Here is a 21479-nt window from a genome sequence, read left to right on the forward strand (position 1 = left end):
TGAGGCTTGCTTTGGGAAACCTACCTGACCCATCAGGTTTTCAGATCAATTAATCCATTAGAGAACAAGTTTAATAAATTTTCAAGTGATGATTGCATGGCTGAGTTAAGAGACTAGTTAATTATCCAGTATTTGTATTTAATTGGACTTAGTGTTGAAAAAAGCTGACTTTCTGAGAGGAGATGGTTGTTAGAGGAGTGGGGAACACAACAGCAGAGAGATTGTGGATGGTAGATATAAAATGATTGGTAAGAGCAAAGGTTTGCTTTTAAGGGGGAATAGGAAATAGAGCTGAAATAAAATGCTGAGGAAAGCGCAGCACTGCTGGAGGAAAGTATAGGTGGGGCATTTCAGTCAGCACTTAAGCCAGGATACTTTTGAGGGTGGAATACAATGTTATTTAGTGGTTCATGGTACTTACCATGCATTTTGTGCTGTAACCTCTATGTCTACATATTAATGTATTTTGTAGTAGAGACCTGCTTTGCTTTTTGTCTTTTGAAGCTTTTAAAATTTTGGATCTAGCAAAGCAGTTATGCATGTGTCTAATGTTAAATTCATAAGTTGTCTAGTTGTAATTAAGAGCTGAGAAAACTTGGAGTGCCATAATACTTAGAAAGAAATCTGTATAGTCTTTGATGGATTGCTTGATAGATTATGGTGTAGTATGGTCCTAGAAGAGAGATACCTCCTTCCCAAAATGTCTGGGTTTTGTGTGCTGCAACTATTATCTTTGAGAATGGGTAATTGTTGATAGTCATTATGGACCACAGAGCAAAGAAATTAAGTATGAAGAAGTGTTGGGATTTTTAAACTGGAACATTTTGTTGGACATTAAGTTGCAGGACAATGGATGATACCTATCATCTACAGTATACCTGTTACAGGAACACAGACATAATGCTGTGATAAGCACTTATAAAATTAATATGTTCACAGAAAATATTTTTCATACTAACTACTAATTTTCAAAGTTGTCTGATATCTTTTTGGTAAAATAGTTTATATTTTTACAAAATTTCTTATATGAAAACCATTTTTAAAACCTGACTGAAAGCATGAATCTTGTAAACTAGTTTATGCATTACTAGAATTTATTTTTTCAGTGTGGGTCAATTTCATTGATTGTGTCATGTATTATGAAACCTGTTTGTTCTGTTTTCTTTCTTCCACTCCCTATTTTGTCATTATGTTTTTCTTCAAAGGACGTCACAGTGTAACCTTTCAAAATACATACGGTAACTTCATGTCTGCATGGATCTTTGTAATTACAGTCTACTTTTTTCAGTTTTGGTAGGCATTAAGAATAAACTGCGGAACGACTGACTGTACTATGTATTTCACTGCTCATGTCATCTTAAGGCATCGTGGAAACTCCTTGCTGTTTCTGATTGCAGGCAATCAAATGCTTTGAGGCCAGGATCCGATGTGCATTTTTCTGTTAAGCTTTCTGTCTTTGTTCAAATGTTAAGCACCTTTCAGAGTTTTTGATAAACAACACAGAAGGAAAAGATGAAGGATCTTCTGGAATACTTGTTGAATATTTATAGTTTCACTTTTCTCTGTACTGTACAGCTCTTAAAAACAAACAAAAAAAACTGCTTCCATAAAGAAAATCATTCATGTCCATCCAACTGTTTTTTTTTTTCTCTTACCTAAAAGTAATTTAAATATATATCTTTTCATTTAGGCTTTTCCCAGACTACATAATTTTCCTAGTAATACTATGATACATTAGTGCTGTTATGGTTGTATTGCTTGCTGTTATGAGATCTTGTCACTGGTGTTTCTCAAATGCTTGCTATTTTTGTTTTAAATTCCACAYCATTTTTATTTAAATCTTTATTTATTCAATATCAGAGCTTGTATTTTAGCACTTTATTGAAAAAACATGTTATGAGGGTATTGGGAGCAGAAGAGATTAGCCTTTAAAATCTCTACTCATAACACTACAATATGCAGTAATGCACAGTAATGGAGAAACAGAATTACCCCATTCTGTTACCCTTATTGGTCCCTATTACAAAATACTTTGTTGCTTCTGCAAATCAAGCCTTTTGCAAACAACTAAATATTCTTGTACTTATCTACTCTTGATAAGATTCACAGCTTGGCTGCAGCACTCTTTCATTTCCTTCCACCTTGGACATATTTCCATTTTGCTGGAGTATAAGGTGTGTGAATATGTTTCCATAGCTTCTAGGGCCAGCTTATGTCCAGCCGTGATCAAAGTTCAGCAGTAATGTTATAGCAAGGATAATCTGAAAGTATGTTTCTGCTTCTCTGTCAGCTATGGTGTTGGGAATGCCTTAACTATTTGGCCAGTCCTTGGGAGGAGAATAGTATGTTTCTCAGACCTTCAATGAGAGTTAAATATGATAGGAAATCTGTCTTGTGCTAAAGAATCTGTATAGCCTTACTATCTTCATATTGCTTTTCTGCCTAGAAGAGAAGCTATTAAAGGTATCAGCATTTAAAGATCAGTTTAGAAAAAGGGCAGTGATGAGATGAGGTAGGATAGGTGTTCTGTAAAGTGCTAACAACTCATCAGCTGGTTCTTTTTTTCTATAAAGTATTGTGAATATGATTATAGCCTTGTGTTTATTAACCAAATAGCAGGGACTGTGGCCATCTCCATTACCCAAACGTCCTAGCCCTCTTCCCCGCCCCTGCCCCTGCTTTCCCCCCCACCCCCCAATTGTAGATTCTGTCTATGTGCAGGATATCATTGAACTAAAATATTCTTCCGTGGTGTTCAAAAGTATTATTTCAGACAGAGAAAGGCCATGCAGTTGACTGTAAGACTCACAGACTCAAACAGCTTAGTGTCTCTCTGTTGCCATAAGGGAAAAAAMCATTTTGTTCAGTCTGTAGACAAGTACACTTTCTGCATTTAGGGAGAAAGACAGATAATTTTAGGTGTTTAAAAATTATATTTTAAGGCCTCTTTCTTCTGTTTCTTTTAGAATAAAGTTGTCTTAGCTGTTTACAGATGTAATTTGCTGTCACTTGCCATATGCTCCCTGATTAATTCTGCAAGGCCTGTCAGCTTCAGATAATTTAATTTTCTGTGCTTTAAAATGACATTCATTATCAGGACATGAAAAATTCAAATGATTAGCTGCAAATTATGACTAATAAAGTGTCTATTTTTTGTTTGTTTCCAGAGAAAAGCAGAAAGCTGAAGTCAAGGACAGAAAGGTATTAGAAATTTTGCAAGTCAAAGACAGCAAAATAGAAACCCTAGAAAAGGTTTGTATCATATTTAAATTGAGCAGTTAAGAAAACTTTTATCAAAGGCATTAGATTTGTTTCTTAAAGTGTGAAAATAGTTTGTTGTGTCTTACGGGGAAAGTCACAGGTCACTCGGAGATAGTAACTTTCTGATAAAGAATTAGTTAAGCTTGGAGGAGCTGTTCAAACAGTTGGCATTTCACTGAAAAAGTTTCTATGCATTTAGATGAAACTTTATGAAAAGTTTCAATTTATGCGTTGCTTGCCTGATTTACTGACCCAAACTTGATGATTTTCAGCTCAGTGTTCAAAGCTCTCTCTCTCTCTCTCTCTCTCTCTCTCTCTTTTTTTCTTTTTCTTTGAGTGTAGATTGTAATTTAGGAAAGTTCTGATTAAGTTTAGGTTAGTAATATGCCTGTCTTGTGGACAGATTTGCCATCCTGGCAAATACAGTAAGCCAAGATAAGACATTTCCAGAATAGGTGAGGACTAAACATATAGTCACCTAAAAGAGGTATAACTATATTTTTTAGTGTTACTAATGTATAACATTATGTAAGTTAACTGTTAGCATAAACTATAAAACAATACTGACAAATCTGAAAAATCATATATTAAAAAAGTTGTATGTCATCTGTGTTCTTTATTGAACTGTTTACTCAAAATTGAATACTTTGCATCAGTAAAAAATGAAGTGAAAAAACACATATTGAACAAGCCATTGGTGAACTGATGGAACATAAGGTAAATTTCTGAAAATCAAAATAATTCTTTAAAAAGTAGTCAAYGCTTTTGAACTCTTCATAGGACTTGAAATATTATGCTGATGAAATCCAACACTAACAAGTACTAAATATACTGGGAGAGAGCAATAGCCATTTCACCTTTCTTTTCTCCATAAACCTCAAATGACTGCCTTCTCAAAATTATGGCATGAGCAGAATGTCCTTTTCAATATTATTAAGGATGTTAATGTGAAGAAGTCCTAGCAGGACCAAGTGTGATGGGAGTGGGAGAGAAGGAGAGAGAGTGCTAGTGATGACAAGGATGATACCAAAAACACAGGCAGAGGTCCAGTATGCTTTCCAGTGTCAAAATCCTGCAGTTCATGGGGACAAAAGGCTGACTGGTAAGTAGAGGTTATTTCCTCACAGTTGCGACTGCCTTTACTACAGTCTTTCCTGGAGAGAGGTCAGTATTGTAACCAATGGTGTAATCTCAGGTAAACTAGGTTTTCCTACTTCTGATTTGTTCAAAATAAATCCACACACTTGCTGCCTGACTGGAAACACCACTGAAATGAGATTATTCACCTATTTCATTTTGCATTAAATCAGGGGTTGGAGTTTCTTTATGTTGCTGTCTCCTCAGGGCTGTAAGTATGATTCATAATGCATCTGGTGCTTATATGTACATATTTTTTATTAAACAGTTATGCATGATTATTCCTCCATTTCTAAGCTGTTTGCTGTTCTTAGCTGAAAAAGAAGATCAAGAAGCTTGTAAGACTTTTTATTCAGTAATGTACATAATAAGAAGGGCTACTTGCTGTGACAACTTTTGGACCTCTCCATGAGTTTGCTGTATGTCATTCTGGTCAATTGTAGAAGCTAAAATTGAAATGGATTAGAAATCACAAACTGATAAGTAATGAGGCAGTTACCATCTGGAAAAGGAGAGGGGCTAAAAATGTAACAAACTAAGGAAGAGAGGGCTTGGGCCAGCACTGGAAGAGGTTACTGATGAGGGGGCAGAAGCCACCCTTTCGGTGATAGTGACAGCTTAAATGCATGAGTAATGCAGTCTTTCACACAGGTTTCTGAAGAGTAGGTCTTTGACTCCTGAGAGGTTGGCAAAGGGCACCATGCAGTACCAAAAGCCGGTGCTCTATATGAAGGCAATAGGTGCTGTCATTCTGCCCTTCTTGCTTCATCCATTTTCCAGGATGCCAGGGGATGGAAACAATAGGGGGATCAACTGAATTCCTGAAGTATTCTTAGTGGTTTAGACCCAGCAAGTAATCAAAGACTGGATTTGGCTTAGAGAACAATGTACTAAGGGAGGAAACTGTGAGTGTTCTCATTTTCTTTATCTTTCTGGATTTGTTCTTTCTTCATCTAAAGAGAAGAGATATTATTTGAGTAATTAACATGCAAATGTGCTGCTTATGAAGGTGTCAGTTGTGATGCTAGTGGCAGTGGAAGTTCTTTTCTGTAATGTACAGACAGCAACAGTTCAAGCCTCCGTATTGCAATCTACCAATCTATTATCTCTATGAAGATTAGATTATCCAGACTTTATCTCTGTTTCTCCCTTCCCCTCAAATCATCACACAAGGATATCAGTTGCAACAGTAACTTCTGTGATGGGTATATATTTACTAGTAACTTTTCAGCAGCCACTGAGCAGCTGATTGTACAACTCCATGCTGACTAAGTAATGAGTAAGGGAGATGACTAAGGGAAAAAGGCAAATAAATGACATCTATCATAGTTTGACATGTATGTAAGTTGGTATTGCTGCCAGAAGCAGCAACAAAACCCTAAAAGGAAAACAGGAGATAATGCTTCTTCTCCCGTATTTTGCTTAAACATTGTCCTGTCATAGTAAAGACCCTCTTAAAATGATTGTAGWTAAGAAAACATTCCTCCCATTGTGAGAAGCATATAAATAGAGAAATAATCATATTTAATACTGAAAGCCAAATTAACTTTATTTGTGCTAAGATACTTCAACTGGTTGAAGATTTTCCTCTTTTTTAAGGATATAATTGAAAATTGACTAAATAGTTAATTTAGAAACTTTATAGCTGAAAAGTAATAAGGTCTTTAATCGCTTTTGTCTAACTTACATAGGAAAAAAATTATTTATAAATATTCATGAGAACAGGATTTGTGGTTTTAAAGATAAAAATTTAAATCATAGCTTTTGCAAGAATTATGATGTCTAACTTTGGAACAGAGTAAATACTAAAGTGGACTTAAGTTCAATGTATCATTTCAGTCTATTGCGCATCTTTGCTAAATCTCCCTGATATAATTTTGATAAATGTAAAAGATTGTTTTTTTTCCCTTTTTCATGGGTTTACTGAATATCTACATATTGTGGTGAATGTTTTAAATACATAATAATATGAAATATTTCAGAATGTACCATTTTAAAGTTCAAATAAAGACAGTATTTGTTGTTTTAAGGATTGGGTGTTTTTATTGTGAGTTAAATTAGTGTATTAAGTTTCTTTGGTTCTGGCATTAAAAAACTTTTTCAAATTTGTCTTTATTTTGAAGTATGTGGCTGCTAAGACTGTAGGCTTACTAGTGAATATTAGACAAGAAGAAAAATTTTCCTTTTCATGTAGAATTTCTAGAAAGTGTTCTTGCAAGTAGCATTACAGTAGCAAAGGAATTCCAGAGTCCTGTAGCTCTAATGTAAACTGGTTATAAAATCTTCATTTTGAATTTTTGGTACGATGACAGAGCAATATATTGTAGCAATCTGTGTTGAAACTCAAGCTTAAAGCAATTTCCTAATGAAAACTGATGCAGTAGGAATACCGAATGGAATATAAAAATGAGTATTTATTAAAGTATTTATAAATTGGTAGTGTTTTCATCTATCTTCTTTCTGTTTCAATGTTTGTAATGGGTTGGTTGGTAACTTTTGGTCTTGACTGCCAGAGCTGTACTTCAGTTGGCATATATGTATTTATTCCTAATTCTGTGAGGTAAAAATCCAAATCCTTTGAGGTCAGTGGCTAAACTGCTATACAGGGTCTTACTGCCTACATTTTGTCTAACATTATCATTAAATCACTGGTCCAAAACTCTTCTCTCAGTAGAGATGTATCCTTGCCATAAATACACGCTATCTGTCTTTTTCAAGGAAAAGAACATATAACTATTGCCTTTAAGTGGACTTCCCTCTGCTCTCTCCCTTTTCTATAATTTTAACTATTTTTCTTCTGAAGGCTGACTGTTGCAGATATCTTTCTCCATTTTCCTTTCTCTTTGAAAACATTTCCCACTTGGTGTATTTAATTTGTATGTGTCTCAAACAAGTCATTGGTGTTGTCTTCCATGATTTTTTTTTCTTTTTTAATAAAAAGCTCAGTTTATTAACTGAATTTTTGGAAGAATACATTAAAATTTGGGACACAACAGAGTATTCAGACTACTACTTTCAAAGAGCAATAGGAGAATAGTAATTCAGTCTTCTGCATTGCATGCAATAGATAAATTATATTCATCTGTTTTCCTTAGAAGGCAGAAAAACTAAAGATGACTAAATGTAACATTCAATGTTTTCTTTTTTTTATAACATTTTAATTAATTAGCTTTCAATTTTGATATGGAAGAACTAAAGCTAATCTTTTTGTCCTAGACCTTGTAATGTTTCAAAACCTTATCAACTGATTATACTCCAGAGGGGTTAAAATAGTACTAGCTTGCCTCATTATCTGCACTTGAAAATCTCCAGCTTGCTGTGCAAGTCTATATTAAAGCCCCTTTAATGGGTCCAATTGAAAGAAGCATAATTCTACCTTCAAGCATTAATTAACATTAATAAATTTCATTCATAACTTTTGTACCTTCACCTGACTGTATTTTTTTTTGTAATAAAATGTTATTAAATTAAGACAAATGTATACACACATTATTGCCATCTTAACATTTATTTCAAGTAGCATATAACCTTGATTATTCTAGTGTAATGAGGGACATGAGAATAATTTTGGTAATAGGGAGTTCGGATGAATGCGTCAGTAGTGATGAGATTATGCAGAGTTTATAAACTCTTTATGAAAAAGTTTYTCCAGTGAATGAGATTTATAAATGTTGCAGGTGAACAATATCTAAGGGTACTAACACATTTTTTCATTAAGAAGAGCTTTTTACTGAAGGTGTACCTCAAAAAAGGGATACAACCTTTGTTGTTGGAACCTGCATCTTTTATGTAGCCCTTTACATTGCTGAGTAAATCTTTGTGCCTTGTTGCCTGCCATCTTCTGGTTAGCTTTTCCTTGAACTAAAGCAAAGCAGTCTCCTTTAGGATAAGGACTGAGTGAGGAAGACAGGAGGGAAAAAAATATTTATAATTCTAGTGGTTGAATGTTGTGGATTCTGATTTATTGATACAAGGCTACCTGAGTTAGGTATTATGATGACTATGGCTAATACCTGTGGGCTTGTTTGTCTAAAGAAATTAATAAGCAGTGAATTAGGGTGTATCTTTATAGCTCATTAGTACATTTGTGTGAACTCCCCATAGGGATGCTTTGTCTGCAAGTTGAAAATGCCTTTCTGTGAGATAGCTTACTCCATTTTGAGGGAGTATGCTGCTTACGACTTCCTTATTATGCTTGCACTTAGTGTGCAAAAGAGCAGCTATTGTGGGTGTTGGTACAGGTGTCCTCTAAATCCACATTTGATCTTTTTCATTAATTTGTCTGTATGGCCAAGCTTGAAGTTGTCTAAAGCTTCTGGGTCTCTATTACTTGACGTTCCTGTTTTGAGAGATTCGTTTTCAACGAAGATAGCCTGAAATTGACTTGGATTAGGCAGGAAAAAGTACAGCAAATGGAGAAATGTGATGTAACTAGTATTCTGCTAGTTCCACTGGTGTGAAATGCTTGATTCTTAAACTAACAGAAGTCAATATTCAAGCCTGGAAAGGAGACAAAGAGATTTTTCCAACGGCCTCATCTTTCTGATCTCATTTGTCTTCTAAGGAGTTGAGTTTAGTTTTGACAATCTATTGTCCATTTCAGGTAAGAATAGTTATCAGGTAGCCGGTTAGAGTTACAATGGGGTGGCCATTTTTTCTTTGAAATAAAAATAGTTCCAAAGCAGATGGAAAATGTTTTACTGTAGGAAAGATTGACTCCTTAACTGTATTCAGCATCTTATCTGGTTGTTTTAGTGACACGTTTGTGTGTATAAGGTCAGCATAGTTGTGAGAGGGTGAGTCTGGATTTCCTTTCCCCATTAAAGGATGTTGTTGGTGAGAAGTCTTGCCAAATATCATGGCTTCTTAGTTAAACATGGACAGATTTTCTGCAAGCTCGAGCAAATTCTTGCCCCTTAAGATAGGGCGGCAGAATGGAGCCTGCAGAGCCCTTTGAAATTTGGTACTGCCCTTTTAAATCTGCTGAGCACAGTTAGGAAGGAGCTTATGGGAAAAGTTTAATGTAGCAACAGCTGTTCTTTGTTTATTACGCCTGATCTCGTAGCATTGATATATATGAGAGTAGTGAAAGCTGCTGCGTCAGAGATAGATGCTTGTAGGCATCCTTTGCTGCAGATCTCTCATAGTCRTACAGAGTTCCAGAGACAGATTCACTCTGAGGACCTTCTGTAGCCCTTGCTGAGGAAGGTACTGTTAGAAAAAATACCCAGTTCCATCAAGGTGGTATCTTTCAATGTTCTTCAATGAGATAAGCTCATTTTAGCAGGTTGTTGGTTTTTATTTGGAATTGAGGTGGGCAGTGGAAGAGGAGATACTCTGGATTTTCTGCTGTTTGACCCAACGGGCTGGGCTTCTTCCTTCAGTAGTTTCAAAATATAGCTGCTAAGGACAGAAGAAAGGGTAGACAGTTTTGAACTGTGCTGCTTTACAGTGTTGTAATTGTAGGTATTATAGAAAGTCTAGTCCCTCCTGGTGTAGAGAGTTACTAGACAAACGAGAAAAAGGGKATTTATTCATAGTACCTGGTGGATAAGGTGATGCTACAGTTGTGGCATATCCAAGATTGTCAGTATTGATTGTATTGTCACTGTTTGCTCTAGTTATCCTGCAAGCTGTCGTAGTATAGAAGAAAATGGCCAATTAATCTGTAAACCTAGCAGATGCATTACTGCAATTCATGCAGTACTGGGGAGGATCCTGGATTTATCATAGAGCTGCAGATTTTCTTTGTTGGCACTGAAGCTGGTCTTGGAGCTGTGTGTTTTAATGAAACACTGCTTCTAATTATTGTCCCCTTGCAGGGCAAGGAGCTTTTGTATTCCTTGTTTTGTTGATGGAAAACCTATTGCACAGGTACCAGAAATAGTACATGGCTCCCTTGTCAGTACAAAAACATGGCATAAATCTCAACTTCAGCTGCTGGCTACTCTTGCTTCTGTCACACCTCTGCAGCAGAAGCAACAACCAGAAGTGATACAACAGATTATAGGAGATTTTGAGAAGTGAAAAGAGTGATAGAACTTTGTGTTTCTAATGTATGAGGGAAGGAGCAGAGTAGCTGTAAGGAGCCGCATGAGTAGAATGAAATGGTTTCTGTCATGACAAAGTTTTGTCAGTGTTGTGACCTACACAGCAGATTCCTTGCTAGGAATGATTCTTTTACTGATAGTGACAGTGAGGTCCTAGAGTTGCAAAGCTGAGCAATACACTACCTAAAGTCACAGTTTATTTTCATCACGTGTTGAAATACTGAAAAATTCTGTCAGGTGCTTTGATTAAGGTAGCAAACTTTGCTGAAGACACCAAATTAATCACATCAGACTAGTCCAAAGAGGGCAGTAGGGAACATAGTGTTTACAGTGGATTATACTGTTTGACCCTTCTTTAATATATGGGTCAGATGAGAATTCAGGAGCAAGACTCACTGGTGGCAAAGGAGTAAGTACATATTCCCCACTTGCAGAATGAAGTCAGTGGCTCATATTTCTGATCTGTTTCTCTCTGGAAACATTTTACTTGGTCCTGGAATTTGGAAAAAAGAAAACTTAGAGAATCTTTAATTTCTTTCCCTCCTGTTCAAAAAAAAAAAAGCCTGCCCTTTCTCTCCAACATGTAAATGATAGGCAAACACATTTGAATTGGACAATGTTTTAAGTTACCATGTCTTATTTTACCTCTGTTATTGACAGAAATAGACATTGAAAAATTATCATTTATGTGGAGATTGGACCTGCTGGTGCCTGGTTGCAGCTTCATTCTGTTTATTAGGTGCATCCTTTAAATTGTTTTCTCAAGGAGTCCTGGAAAGTGTGGCGTGGGAGGAGAAAGAACAAATTCGGTGGCGTGAAAATCAAGTGAACTCCCCCACTATTCCATTGTAGATATCAGTGTGGTGTGGTGTTTTTTTAGTATTTCTTCTGGCTTTGTTTAAGAGTCAAGTTCTAAGTTCAGTGGGTATTTGTGAATACAGATTGTCACCTTATGTGGAAGGATACTGGAGAATCAGGTACCTGTACTGATGGCTTTTTACTTTTGGAGAGGTATGGATTTAAAAATAATTGCATTTTAGATTGTAACTGGCTAGTGTCATTTAGACTATGAAGGGACAACATATAGATTGCAAGTGCAGCAGATGACTTCTATAACATATGGATACATTTTCATGAATTATTTACATAGAACTTCTGTTCATCCTACATCTGAAAATAATTAAAGAATCTAATGAATAGTCATGAAATGAAAGAGAGCAGTTTTCTTTTGTTTGCCTTTGATTTATTTTTTCTTTTGTGTTTTTCTTTCTATGGGAGGAGTATATTTGAATGTGACTGGAAATGTTGTTAAATGTGTATGAGTGTTCAAGTTTAGAACTGTGAAGATTAATAAAAAGGCTCAGAAAAATAGAGTGAAAATTGAAGAAGCTGAAGGAAGAAAAACTATGAAATATTACTGGTCCTTTCTTAATGGCACCTACTTATTGTTCAGTTCCTGCTAGAAGATGGGAAGGTTGGAGGGGAAGGGAGAAGGTTAAGAGTGTGGCGAATCAACGTCAAATTTGGTGGACAAAACATGGTGGGGAAAGGAAAAAAAGAGAGAAAAATACATATATACACACATTTAAATATAGAAATGTTGAAGTAGAAATTTTGAGGAAAATTTTTGGAAAAAGAATAATCCTTTCATATTTACTTAAGTTGTAATATAATTTCATTTAATTTTGTTTCAGTTTAAACTGTCCAAATTTCATTAAAATGGCAGCTTTTCCTTTTTTGAASTCATTGTTTTGGGAAAAATGTTTTAATTTTTCATCACTTTTAGTTATTTTGTGTCCATTTTTTTATTTCTTATGTGGTATATCAAAAGTTTACTGACGCACAGGAAAAAATTCCTCATGAAGGATGAGAACCATGAAAGTATAAGATGATTGTTTGAAACTCAGAAGGCAGGTAATCACTTCGGTAGTGGAGACTGAATGCATGTCCCTTTCTTGCAGTCATAGATGGAGATTGTTCTAATAGTAAGGTGTAGAGGCTTGTGTTTTTCATTAAATACTTCAGCAGCCAATGACAAATCAGGTGCATTACTGCATTTCTGTATCCTTAGCTGCAGCAAAGAGATATGCACATCAGCTTTGCATTTCTGCTAGAATTTTTAGGAATATTTGATAAACTGTCAGTAGGTGTCTGAGTTAACATCTTAAAATGAAACAAAACAACTCTTATCTGTAGTTTGTGAATCTGTATGGAGGCAGGCAGACAGTACTGGTTCAGTCATACACTGATTGCATTTCAAACGCAAAAAAAAAAAAAAAAAGTACCAAAGTAGTACTGTGTCTTCCCTCCTCCACCACAAAAATGTAGAAATTTGGCAAACACTTAGAGTAATAGTATGAATAGCTGTTGTTTCCAAGTCTGTTGTGAATGCCTTTTATTTATGGATTAAAAATCTTAAGAATAGCAGTTCAATGATGATGTCTGCAACAACATCAAACAGTGCATAACTCCTAATGTTACATGCTAATTCATTATTTTTGAAAACAGACTGCTAGCACTAATGAAGTGTTCCCATTGCCACTTCCATTGTCTGACATAAGGTAGTACACTATATTAAATTCATCTTGGATAACAAGTTTAGTTAAAATACTATTTGTATATTTATTAGTATTAAATACTGACCAAGAAATAGCTGTAGTTATTGCCAGTAAATTATTTGACACTATTAAGGAAGAAATAATATTGTATTGTAGCTAAAGTTGTACAATGGGAAAGGATAAAAATGAATTCTAGAATGACAGTTGTCCTGGACATAAAAAGACCCACTCCACCAGGTCAGAATATTTTTTTTCTTTGTATTGTTGCCTGGAGCATTCTGGACTTCAGTGGTTTACAAGGGATACTCTTTAATTCTTCTCAGCTAAACTAAAGGGTAATAGCAGATTCCTTTAGTTTTTGTTAGAGAAAATTCACTTCTAGAATACAGTTTTCTTTCTTGTATTTCCAAGTTTGTCTATGTAAAAATCTTCAGAAGTGTACTCTAGTTGTATTAATCTTTTTTTTTTTTTACAGTTCTTGAGCATCAGGCTGTCAAAAGCCTATAAAACACTTTTTGTTGTGTTGTATTCAAACCAGTATGATTGCAGTCAGTGCAAAATGTAAGTTGTGAGATTATTCTTCTGTAGCAAAACCCTATCTTTTATTGTATCTAGACAAAAACAGTAGATACTGTGGGAATAGATGAATTCTGAATGAGTGTTCTTACCTGGTGAAGTCTGTCAAAAAAACCTCATGTGAGAGTTTGCCCTGTGTGTTTGGTCAGTTATGTGATTTTTTTTTTTCTTGCTTTCTGTTTCACTTGCCTACCCGAATAGGATGGTCTTTAAGGAACACTGCTTATTTTCCCTCTAAGAAATCAGCCTTTATTCTTTTTCTCTTATTATATAAAGCAATTCATAGGTTGAGAAAGCAAAGTGCAAAAACAGCTGCACAGGCAAAGGCAGATGATAATTTACTTAATTGTCTGTATCTAAGAAATTTTTTATTACCCTTACTTCTATCCAGCCATGGCTCCTGAATAATAATCCCATTTTTCCCTTCTTCATAAGCATTGAAATGAGCAGATAGGAAAGTAAAAGTTCAATTCCTTAGAAGAAAAGGTAAGAGTATACAAAATGGTACCCAGGAAAAATGCTTTGAAACATAGCAGGAATTTTTCCATGCAAGTATAGCTTATCTAAGTGATGTTTTGCCACTCCTGAAATAAATACTTTATGGACACCTCATGTGAGCTGGTTATTAAAAACCCCCCTAAACTTAGTGATTGGTACAGTCATAGTTGCCTTTGATTGACTTAAAGCCTTAAGTTGGTCAATTTTGGGGATAAGTAATTAGTGTGTGAGTCTGACTCAGGATAATCTGTGTGATTATCTTACAATGTATATGAAGTAAGTAGGTTATTTGGGTTTAAAATTCAATCGCAGCAATATGGAACAAACAATGGGAATAGCTAGTTTTGTTTTTGTTGCTGCTATATCTTTAGGTCTCCTTTAGCCCTCCAGACTATTCCAGCAAAACTATTCCATTCCAGGAAGGACCCCTAAATCATTATGGTTTTGCTTTAGGGATATGTATCTACATCACACCTTCAATACATTGTATAACAAAACAAAGTAGTAACACTATGTAACTTGTGTACTCAGACATTGGATGCCTTAAAGAGCTGGAGCTGAACCTTGAGTCTGCAAGAGCACTTATTTTTAAATCTGTAAGTCTGTTTAGAACCAATAGAATCTTTCAAATAGTTATAATTTTTAAGAGTGCTCTACAAATGTAGACTTTGTTATGATAAATGTTAAACAATCAGTAATGAACTAGAAAGAAGAGTCACAAAAGCTCCTTACTAAAATTCTGTGAGGAGCTGGGGAATGGGAGGGAGGCAAGCAAAATAACTGATGCTTTCCATGATGATGTGGATTCATTCCTTTTTTTTTTTTTTTTTTTAAAGATGTGACAAAATCATCTCAGCAACAATTTATTTTTGTATTTCTGAAAAGCAAATATTTTGCTTTTGGAATAGTTAAGAATAAGCCTGGTGTCTAGTAGCCTCAAAACAGCCAAGAGAGGAGTCTTTTGTTAGATGATGTTTCTTAATATCCCTATCCCTTCCTTCATGTCTGCTGAACACTTGCTGGTGTACTGGCAGTATATCTTGCCTTTTAAGGACCAAAATACAGACATTCTCAGCAAAAGAGACATGATTAGAAAAACAAACAAACAAAAAAACCCCACCCTACTGTGGCTGATTTTTGCCTTACATGATTATAAGAAAATATTTCTATGTAAATGATAAAAATGCACAAACTGATGTTTAGTCCATTGCCTTTCCTGTATGTTTAGGTGTATTTACAAGTACATGTATGCATATGTGCAAAAATTGTGTTTGTCTATATGTTCACACACATATGTGTGTGTATATATATAAATCAAATCTGATTTGCGTGTGCTATTTTCTGAATTTATCAATTGTACTTTGACAGTTTCAATATTTGTATTGTGAAATTAGTCTAATGCATTTGCACTAAAGATTTGTATAAAATGTGGTGTCCTGGATAATATGCTGGCAAAGCCAAGAAGATTATGCACAAAGCTATGCCTTTTTGCTTGTTCCATGAGTTTTATGTGAATTTCTAAATCTCAGATTGAGGTTCACTTTTTCTTTGGAAGAAATGGAAGAATGTTTATGAATCTATAATCTTAGGAAAGCCTTGACTAGAGTCTGTCAGAATGAAAATGTAGAGTGAGCCTCTATAGGAGAATTAGTTGTATTATAAAAGTAAACAACTGTGTTATTGGTTTCAGCTTAAATTAACAATTAAACACTATCTTAAGTACAAGTTCTATATTTTCACGTTTCTGAGTCTTTACGTGACAGAACTGTTGGTAAAAAGGTGTGTTAATGGAATCCTTTGGGATTTTTTTGTCTGGTTGATTGGTTGCTTTGAATTAATGACATTGGATTTTAAAAAAGGAAGATATAAGAATAAGTTTTCTACATTTTCTTTCACTTTTCTCTGACTTCCCCCCTCCCCATTTCTTCATTCTCTTCAGTTCACATTCACATTAGTTCTTTCCTTCTTTTTAAAGAATGCTGTTAGAAAGTACATCGCTTGCTATACTCTTTGAATTCCACAGTGGCTGCTCTCAATTTTGAAGTAGAACAAAGATACATTTTGTTGTTGTTGTTGTTGTTGTTTGATAAAGTGAGAATTTTTATGTAGGAAGAAAAAATATCCATCATGCCTCCCCACACTACTCACTAAACATTATGCTTTCACAGTTGTTTAATATTTTCAATATTTGCTGCAGAAGTTAGCTGTATCCCCTTCCCTTCCTCATTATGCTGAATAGTTGTGGGGTTTGCTCTTGCTTGGACATTTTGTTTTCTTTATGTTGTATGTTTCATTTTTCATTCTGTAATAAATGTTACTGTTTGTCTTAGTGTGCACATGGCAGTGTTGGTCAGAGAAACAAATGGAATTTATTAAAAATAGGGGAGCAATATATAGAGAAGATTTTGGGAGATGATAGAAGAGAACAATAAAACTACTTGCAAGAAAAGTGAGAATGTAGTGTGTAGGAAAAGGGAAGAGGTCTACAGAAGAGAGAGATTCAAAGTAGTTTAGAAAAGTTAGAACAAAGGTCTCAGTAAAAAACAAAAACAAGAATGAAAAGAGATTCAATGCACAAAGAAATAAAGTAATAAATACATTTAATGACAGAGATATTTGCTTAATACATTGATTAATGTCACTGCACATCCTCAGATATACTTTTCTGATGCCTGAGTACCACAGAAGCTCATTAGTTGCTTAAATAGTAATTGGTAAAGAAATTATTTACATCAACCTTAATTTTACAATCAAATATGTGCAATTAATGCTTTTTATATGATTTAACACCAGTAATATTGAAAAAGACTGTTTATTAGGTATTAAGCTAGTTGTCAAATGTTATAATACAGTAAGAAGGACAGAAGATTTACTTTGTGCTGAGTAACAGTTTTATTATTTTTATAGAGTAGGAAGAAGAACATTCATTGCTTGAGGAAAAGCTGGTGTGCAGACTGCTACTCAGTCTCTCAAAATTGCATGATCACTGTGTGCTCATTCCATTGTGGATAATTTCCAGGTGGAATGTGGGTGCTTAGGATACCAACATACTGACACTAATAAACATGCTGAGCAAGCTCTGCTTATGCCTCCACAGCTTGCTTTGTATGAAGGGCTGCTACTTGTAATATGTGTGTATGTTTCTAGTTGTAGGCATGTTACTTTGAGTTTAGTGGTGACGTAGTTACTCTTTTCACCCAGATCATTAGATGTAGGTTTAAAATTAATAGTTGTTGGACATGATTTCTGCTCTAACTGCTGTGTTGTTTATATTTGTTCTCAAAACATTTTCATTTTTTTTTTTCATGTCTGGCATACATATGAATTGGAATTAACCAATTTCAGGTTGAAAATGGTATTTCAAGAAACCTTTGGATAGGTTACCAGAGATATACTTTTTTTTTTTTTTTTTTAACATCATCGAATACATTTCATTAGGTCTGAATATTAAAGGCAGTTGCGTTTTTGTTCTCAGACAAAAGTTTCATCTGCTTCTTACTGCAGTTATAGTGTCACTGCTAGGAAAATATTTTAAATCAAATACTGTTTTGGTTTAGGAAGCTGAGGAAACAGTATATGAAACTAAATCAGGCTGCTGAATAAATATGCAAAGTTCTAACACTTATAAGATTGTGGATGTTGTAATATGAATACCTTTAAAAGAACAGAGTACAATCATAACACAAAATTGGATTTTTTTTTCCTAATGGCCATAAGATTTCGTTATGTACAGTACAGTAAATTGTTGTCTGTGTTCCAACAGTGTTGACCTACTTGCCTTAAGCTGCAAATTCGTATAGACTTAATGCCTTTCATACAACTGTTCTGTATCATAATCTTTTTGGTTCCTTCACTTAATACTTGTTTCTCATTACTTTCATGAAATTTGGAGAAAGTTCAACTCTTTATTTTTGGCCAGATTTTTGAAATGCTAAAAGTGCAAGTGAAGGGGGGGAAAAAAAAAAAGTATTCTTAATCCCCACCACAATATCATTTCTGCCAATGACTCTGTCCTTCTCTAAGCTTGACTAAATAATTTCTGTTCAATTTGTAATTATGGGCTCTCTTGTTTAGTGGCAGCAAAATACTCTGTTCTCTGTTTTCAGCACTGTGTTATATAGTGATGCATTTTCAAGTGTGTTTTAAGTAGTAATGAATCGAGAAGAATGCTATAAAATAATATTTGGTAGATTGTTACGTGACACAGACTTGGGTCTAAAACGATATGAGTACGTGCATGTTCTTTCACAATTGCTTTTTGTATATTAAGAAATTTATTTTTTTCAACAGAGACTCTTGGGACAGCAGCAGGAGATAAACAACTTAAAACAGAGCAAGATTGTTGTAGATGAGGAAAATGCCCATTTGAAGAATGAATTCAGTAACTTGAACCAGAAATTTAAAGATAAAAGTCAAGAACTTAAGGTATATTGACTTGTACATAGTTTTATAAGATTGTAGCTTTGAAGTAGTTCTTTAAGCAATGTCAGCCTTTGTGGCACAGAAAGTGACAAGCTTGGAGAAAAAATTGCCTTAGGCCTTGCTATACCTCACAGTTTTTTCACATACCAACTCCGAGAAAGATGCTTTAAAGCCAAGAATCCAAGCTTTATAACTTTCAGATAAATAGTTAATGATGGAAATGGAGCAAAGAAAGTAGGAGTGTGAAGATGTGGCTTCTTGTAATTAGATTCTGATGGGACTGGCATTATTAATTGATAAAGCCGAGGTCTGGGAGGATATGTCTGTGTGGGTCTCAAAAATAGCTGGGGACAGCATCAAAGGCAGCTTGATCAATTAATGGGCTCTTTGCAAATGTGTACTCATCAAAGCTGTCATCCAGCTAAAAAATATGACCCTTCCACCTGCATGAAAGAGGCCAATAAAAGTACACAGGTGACCTTGGCTATCAAATATAGAAGAAGCTGCTGTGAGGGTAAAACTGCACAGTTTATATTTGCTGATTAGTTCTCACTTTTTTTTGTTTATCGGCCCTTGTGGTACTGTTCTACAGGACACTGAGGAGTGTGCACAGAAGAAGGAAGAGCAAAACAGACTGGTTATAAAAAACCTGGAGGAGGAAAATAAGGGATTAAATACACGCTGTGCTGACCTGCTAAATGACCTGGAGAAACTGAGGAAGCAGGAGGCACGATGGAAAATAGAAATATCTGGCACTGATGCCAAAATAAAGGTACGAAATGGAATGGACTCCTGGATGTTATTTCAGAACTAACTTCTCTGGGCATTTACACTACAAGTTATTTTCTTTAAATAACAAGTTATGTATTCAAATCTACCAGTGGGGACTGACATTCATTTACATTCCTTCACTTAAGACCCACAGCTTTTTAAAAATTGATGTTGCAAAGCAGGAATCTGACTTCAAATAGTCATCTTAAAATGTAATCATTAAAAAATAAAAGATACTGCATTTTAAGATAAAATACATATATATTAAATAATAAAAACATAAAAGTATTATCATTCAAGATTTTTTTTCTCAGTGTATGATTTACTTAACTATAATTTGATTGTGGTATACTTGGTATTTGTTGTTTTGGAAGAACACTTTAAAACTTTAACTGTAGTTTTGAATAAATTGTATTTTAGCCTCCAAAGGGTTCCACTCTGAGAGGCCTTATTAGTGAATATAATATATTAAAACATTGTTTTCACAGTTTATGATAAAATGAAAAAGAAAATAATATTTTTGCATTGCGCAGAATATTATATTTTTTATTTCAATGGGTTACTCTGTCCCATTTGTTGGTGAAAATTGGCAAGAGAAATTCCTGCAAGAGAAATAAGCCACAGACATGGTATCAGTGTCTGATGGCTGCTTATGTGTCTGTGTAGTGTTCCCCCGCCCCAAACCTGGCTAATGAATGCTTACTCACAAAGCTATTTTCTTTACAATATCAAATTGCATGACCTTCTGGTGTATTCAGTATAATAACTATCTATTCACCATCTTTAACGGAAACATCTTTTGCTCCTGCTTGCAAGTTGGTGGGTTTGGTGGCACTTCTGACTGTTATACTGATGGAAAGCCTTTGTAAAGAGTTTGATTCAGATCTTTTAACATGGGAGGTAATGTTCTTGCAGATCAAGGTTCTTGGAGTGGTTATGATGAAAGGATTGTAGGATTTCCAGGACACTAAATGGTTTGTTGATCCTTGGGGGAGAAAATCCACTAGTGCGTACTAGACTGATTTGATTTTCAAGTTGTCAGATGTATTGTTTGTAATACCTGATAAATTATTGAAAATTACTGATATCCACACCATCAGTGAAAATGGTCAGAATAATTTTTAATGTATCAGATCTTCATGGCTGATAAGGCATGCTCATTGAAGAAAGGTGTGCTGCACTCATATGATTACAGAGATGGCAATAAACAGTGCGGGTGCTTCAGGGTGGGATCATAGGCAGTCAAGGAGATTTCTGGATTGTGTCGGGATAACTTGTTGAGACAAGTACTGCCTGAGCCAACCAGGAATGACATACAGCAGGATCCACTATTCACAAACAAAGGAAGAACAGGCTGGGGATCTGATAATCAATGGCAGCCTTGGCTGTACTGACCATGAAATAGTGAAGCTGAAGATCCTGAGATGATCTGAGGAAGATCCTGAGATCATCTGAGGAAGGAGACTAGAATAGTACATGTTTTAGGATAGGATACTTGAGTTTACTCAGGGAACTGGTAAGTGGAAGCCCTTGAGAAGCAGCTGTGAAGGGTGGAAGAGCTCAGAAAAGCTGGCAGGTCTTTAAGGGCATCCTCCTCCAAGCAAAATATGGTCCATCCCAATAATCAAGAGAACAGTGATAGCAGACAATAGATAAAGCTGAGGTACGCAATGTCTTTGCCTCAGTCTTCCCCAAGAAGGTCCTCCAAGCCTTTGTGTCTAGAGGCAGGATTGACGGAGGAGAAGTACCAGCAGTTTATGAGTTGGGGATTACCTGAGAGAGCTTGTTCAAGTTAGTGGGACCAACTAAGCATCCAAGGGTGCTGTGAGCTGGCTGATGTCACTTTGAGGCTGCTGTCTATCATTTGTGAAATGATGTGGTGACTGGGGGAGCTTTCTAGTGACTAGAGAAAAGCAAATGTTGCACCCATCTCCAAAGAAGTCCAAAGAGCTGGTCCAGGAAGCAATGGCTATTCAGCCTCACTTCAGATCCTGGGAAAATCGTAGAGAAAGTCCTTTTAAAAGCCATTTCTGGGCACATAAAGGAAAAGGCAGCTGAGAACAATCAGGCAGGAATTTACTGAGGGTCAGTCATGCCTGATGAACCTGATTGCCTTTTGTGCTAAAATGATTTGTGGACAAGGTGGGGAGCAGTGCATGTCATACATCTCAACTCTTGCAAGATGCTTGACACTGTCATACCGTAT

At 35.4% G+C, this 21479-nt stretch overlaps 1 protein-coding gene across 1 annotated transcript in view; it reads left to right on the plus strand.

The window, feature by feature from the left end:
* The window catches only part of CNTLN (centlein), a 201423-nt gene that overhangs the window by 29677 nt on the left and 150267 nt on the right, over window positions 1-21479 (plus strand). Inside the window, exons 4-6 of the mRNA XM_026073572.1 lie at window positions 3168-3252; window positions 18371-18505; window positions 19095-19274. Coding sequence (XP_025929357.1) covers window positions 3168-3252; window positions 18371-18505; window positions 19095-19274 — 400 coding nt within the window. The remainder of the gene's footprint in view (window positions 1-3167; window positions 3253-18370; window positions 18506-19094; window positions 19275-21479) is intronic.

Source organism: Apteryx rowi, unplaced genomic scaffold (genome assembly GCF_003343035.1).
Source record: "Apteryx rowi isolate R43461 unplaced genomic scaffold, aptRow1 scaffold_37, whole genome shotgun sequence".
Lineage (NCBI taxonomy): Eukaryota > Metazoa > Chordata > Aves > Apterygiformes > Apterygidae > Apteryx > Apteryx rowi.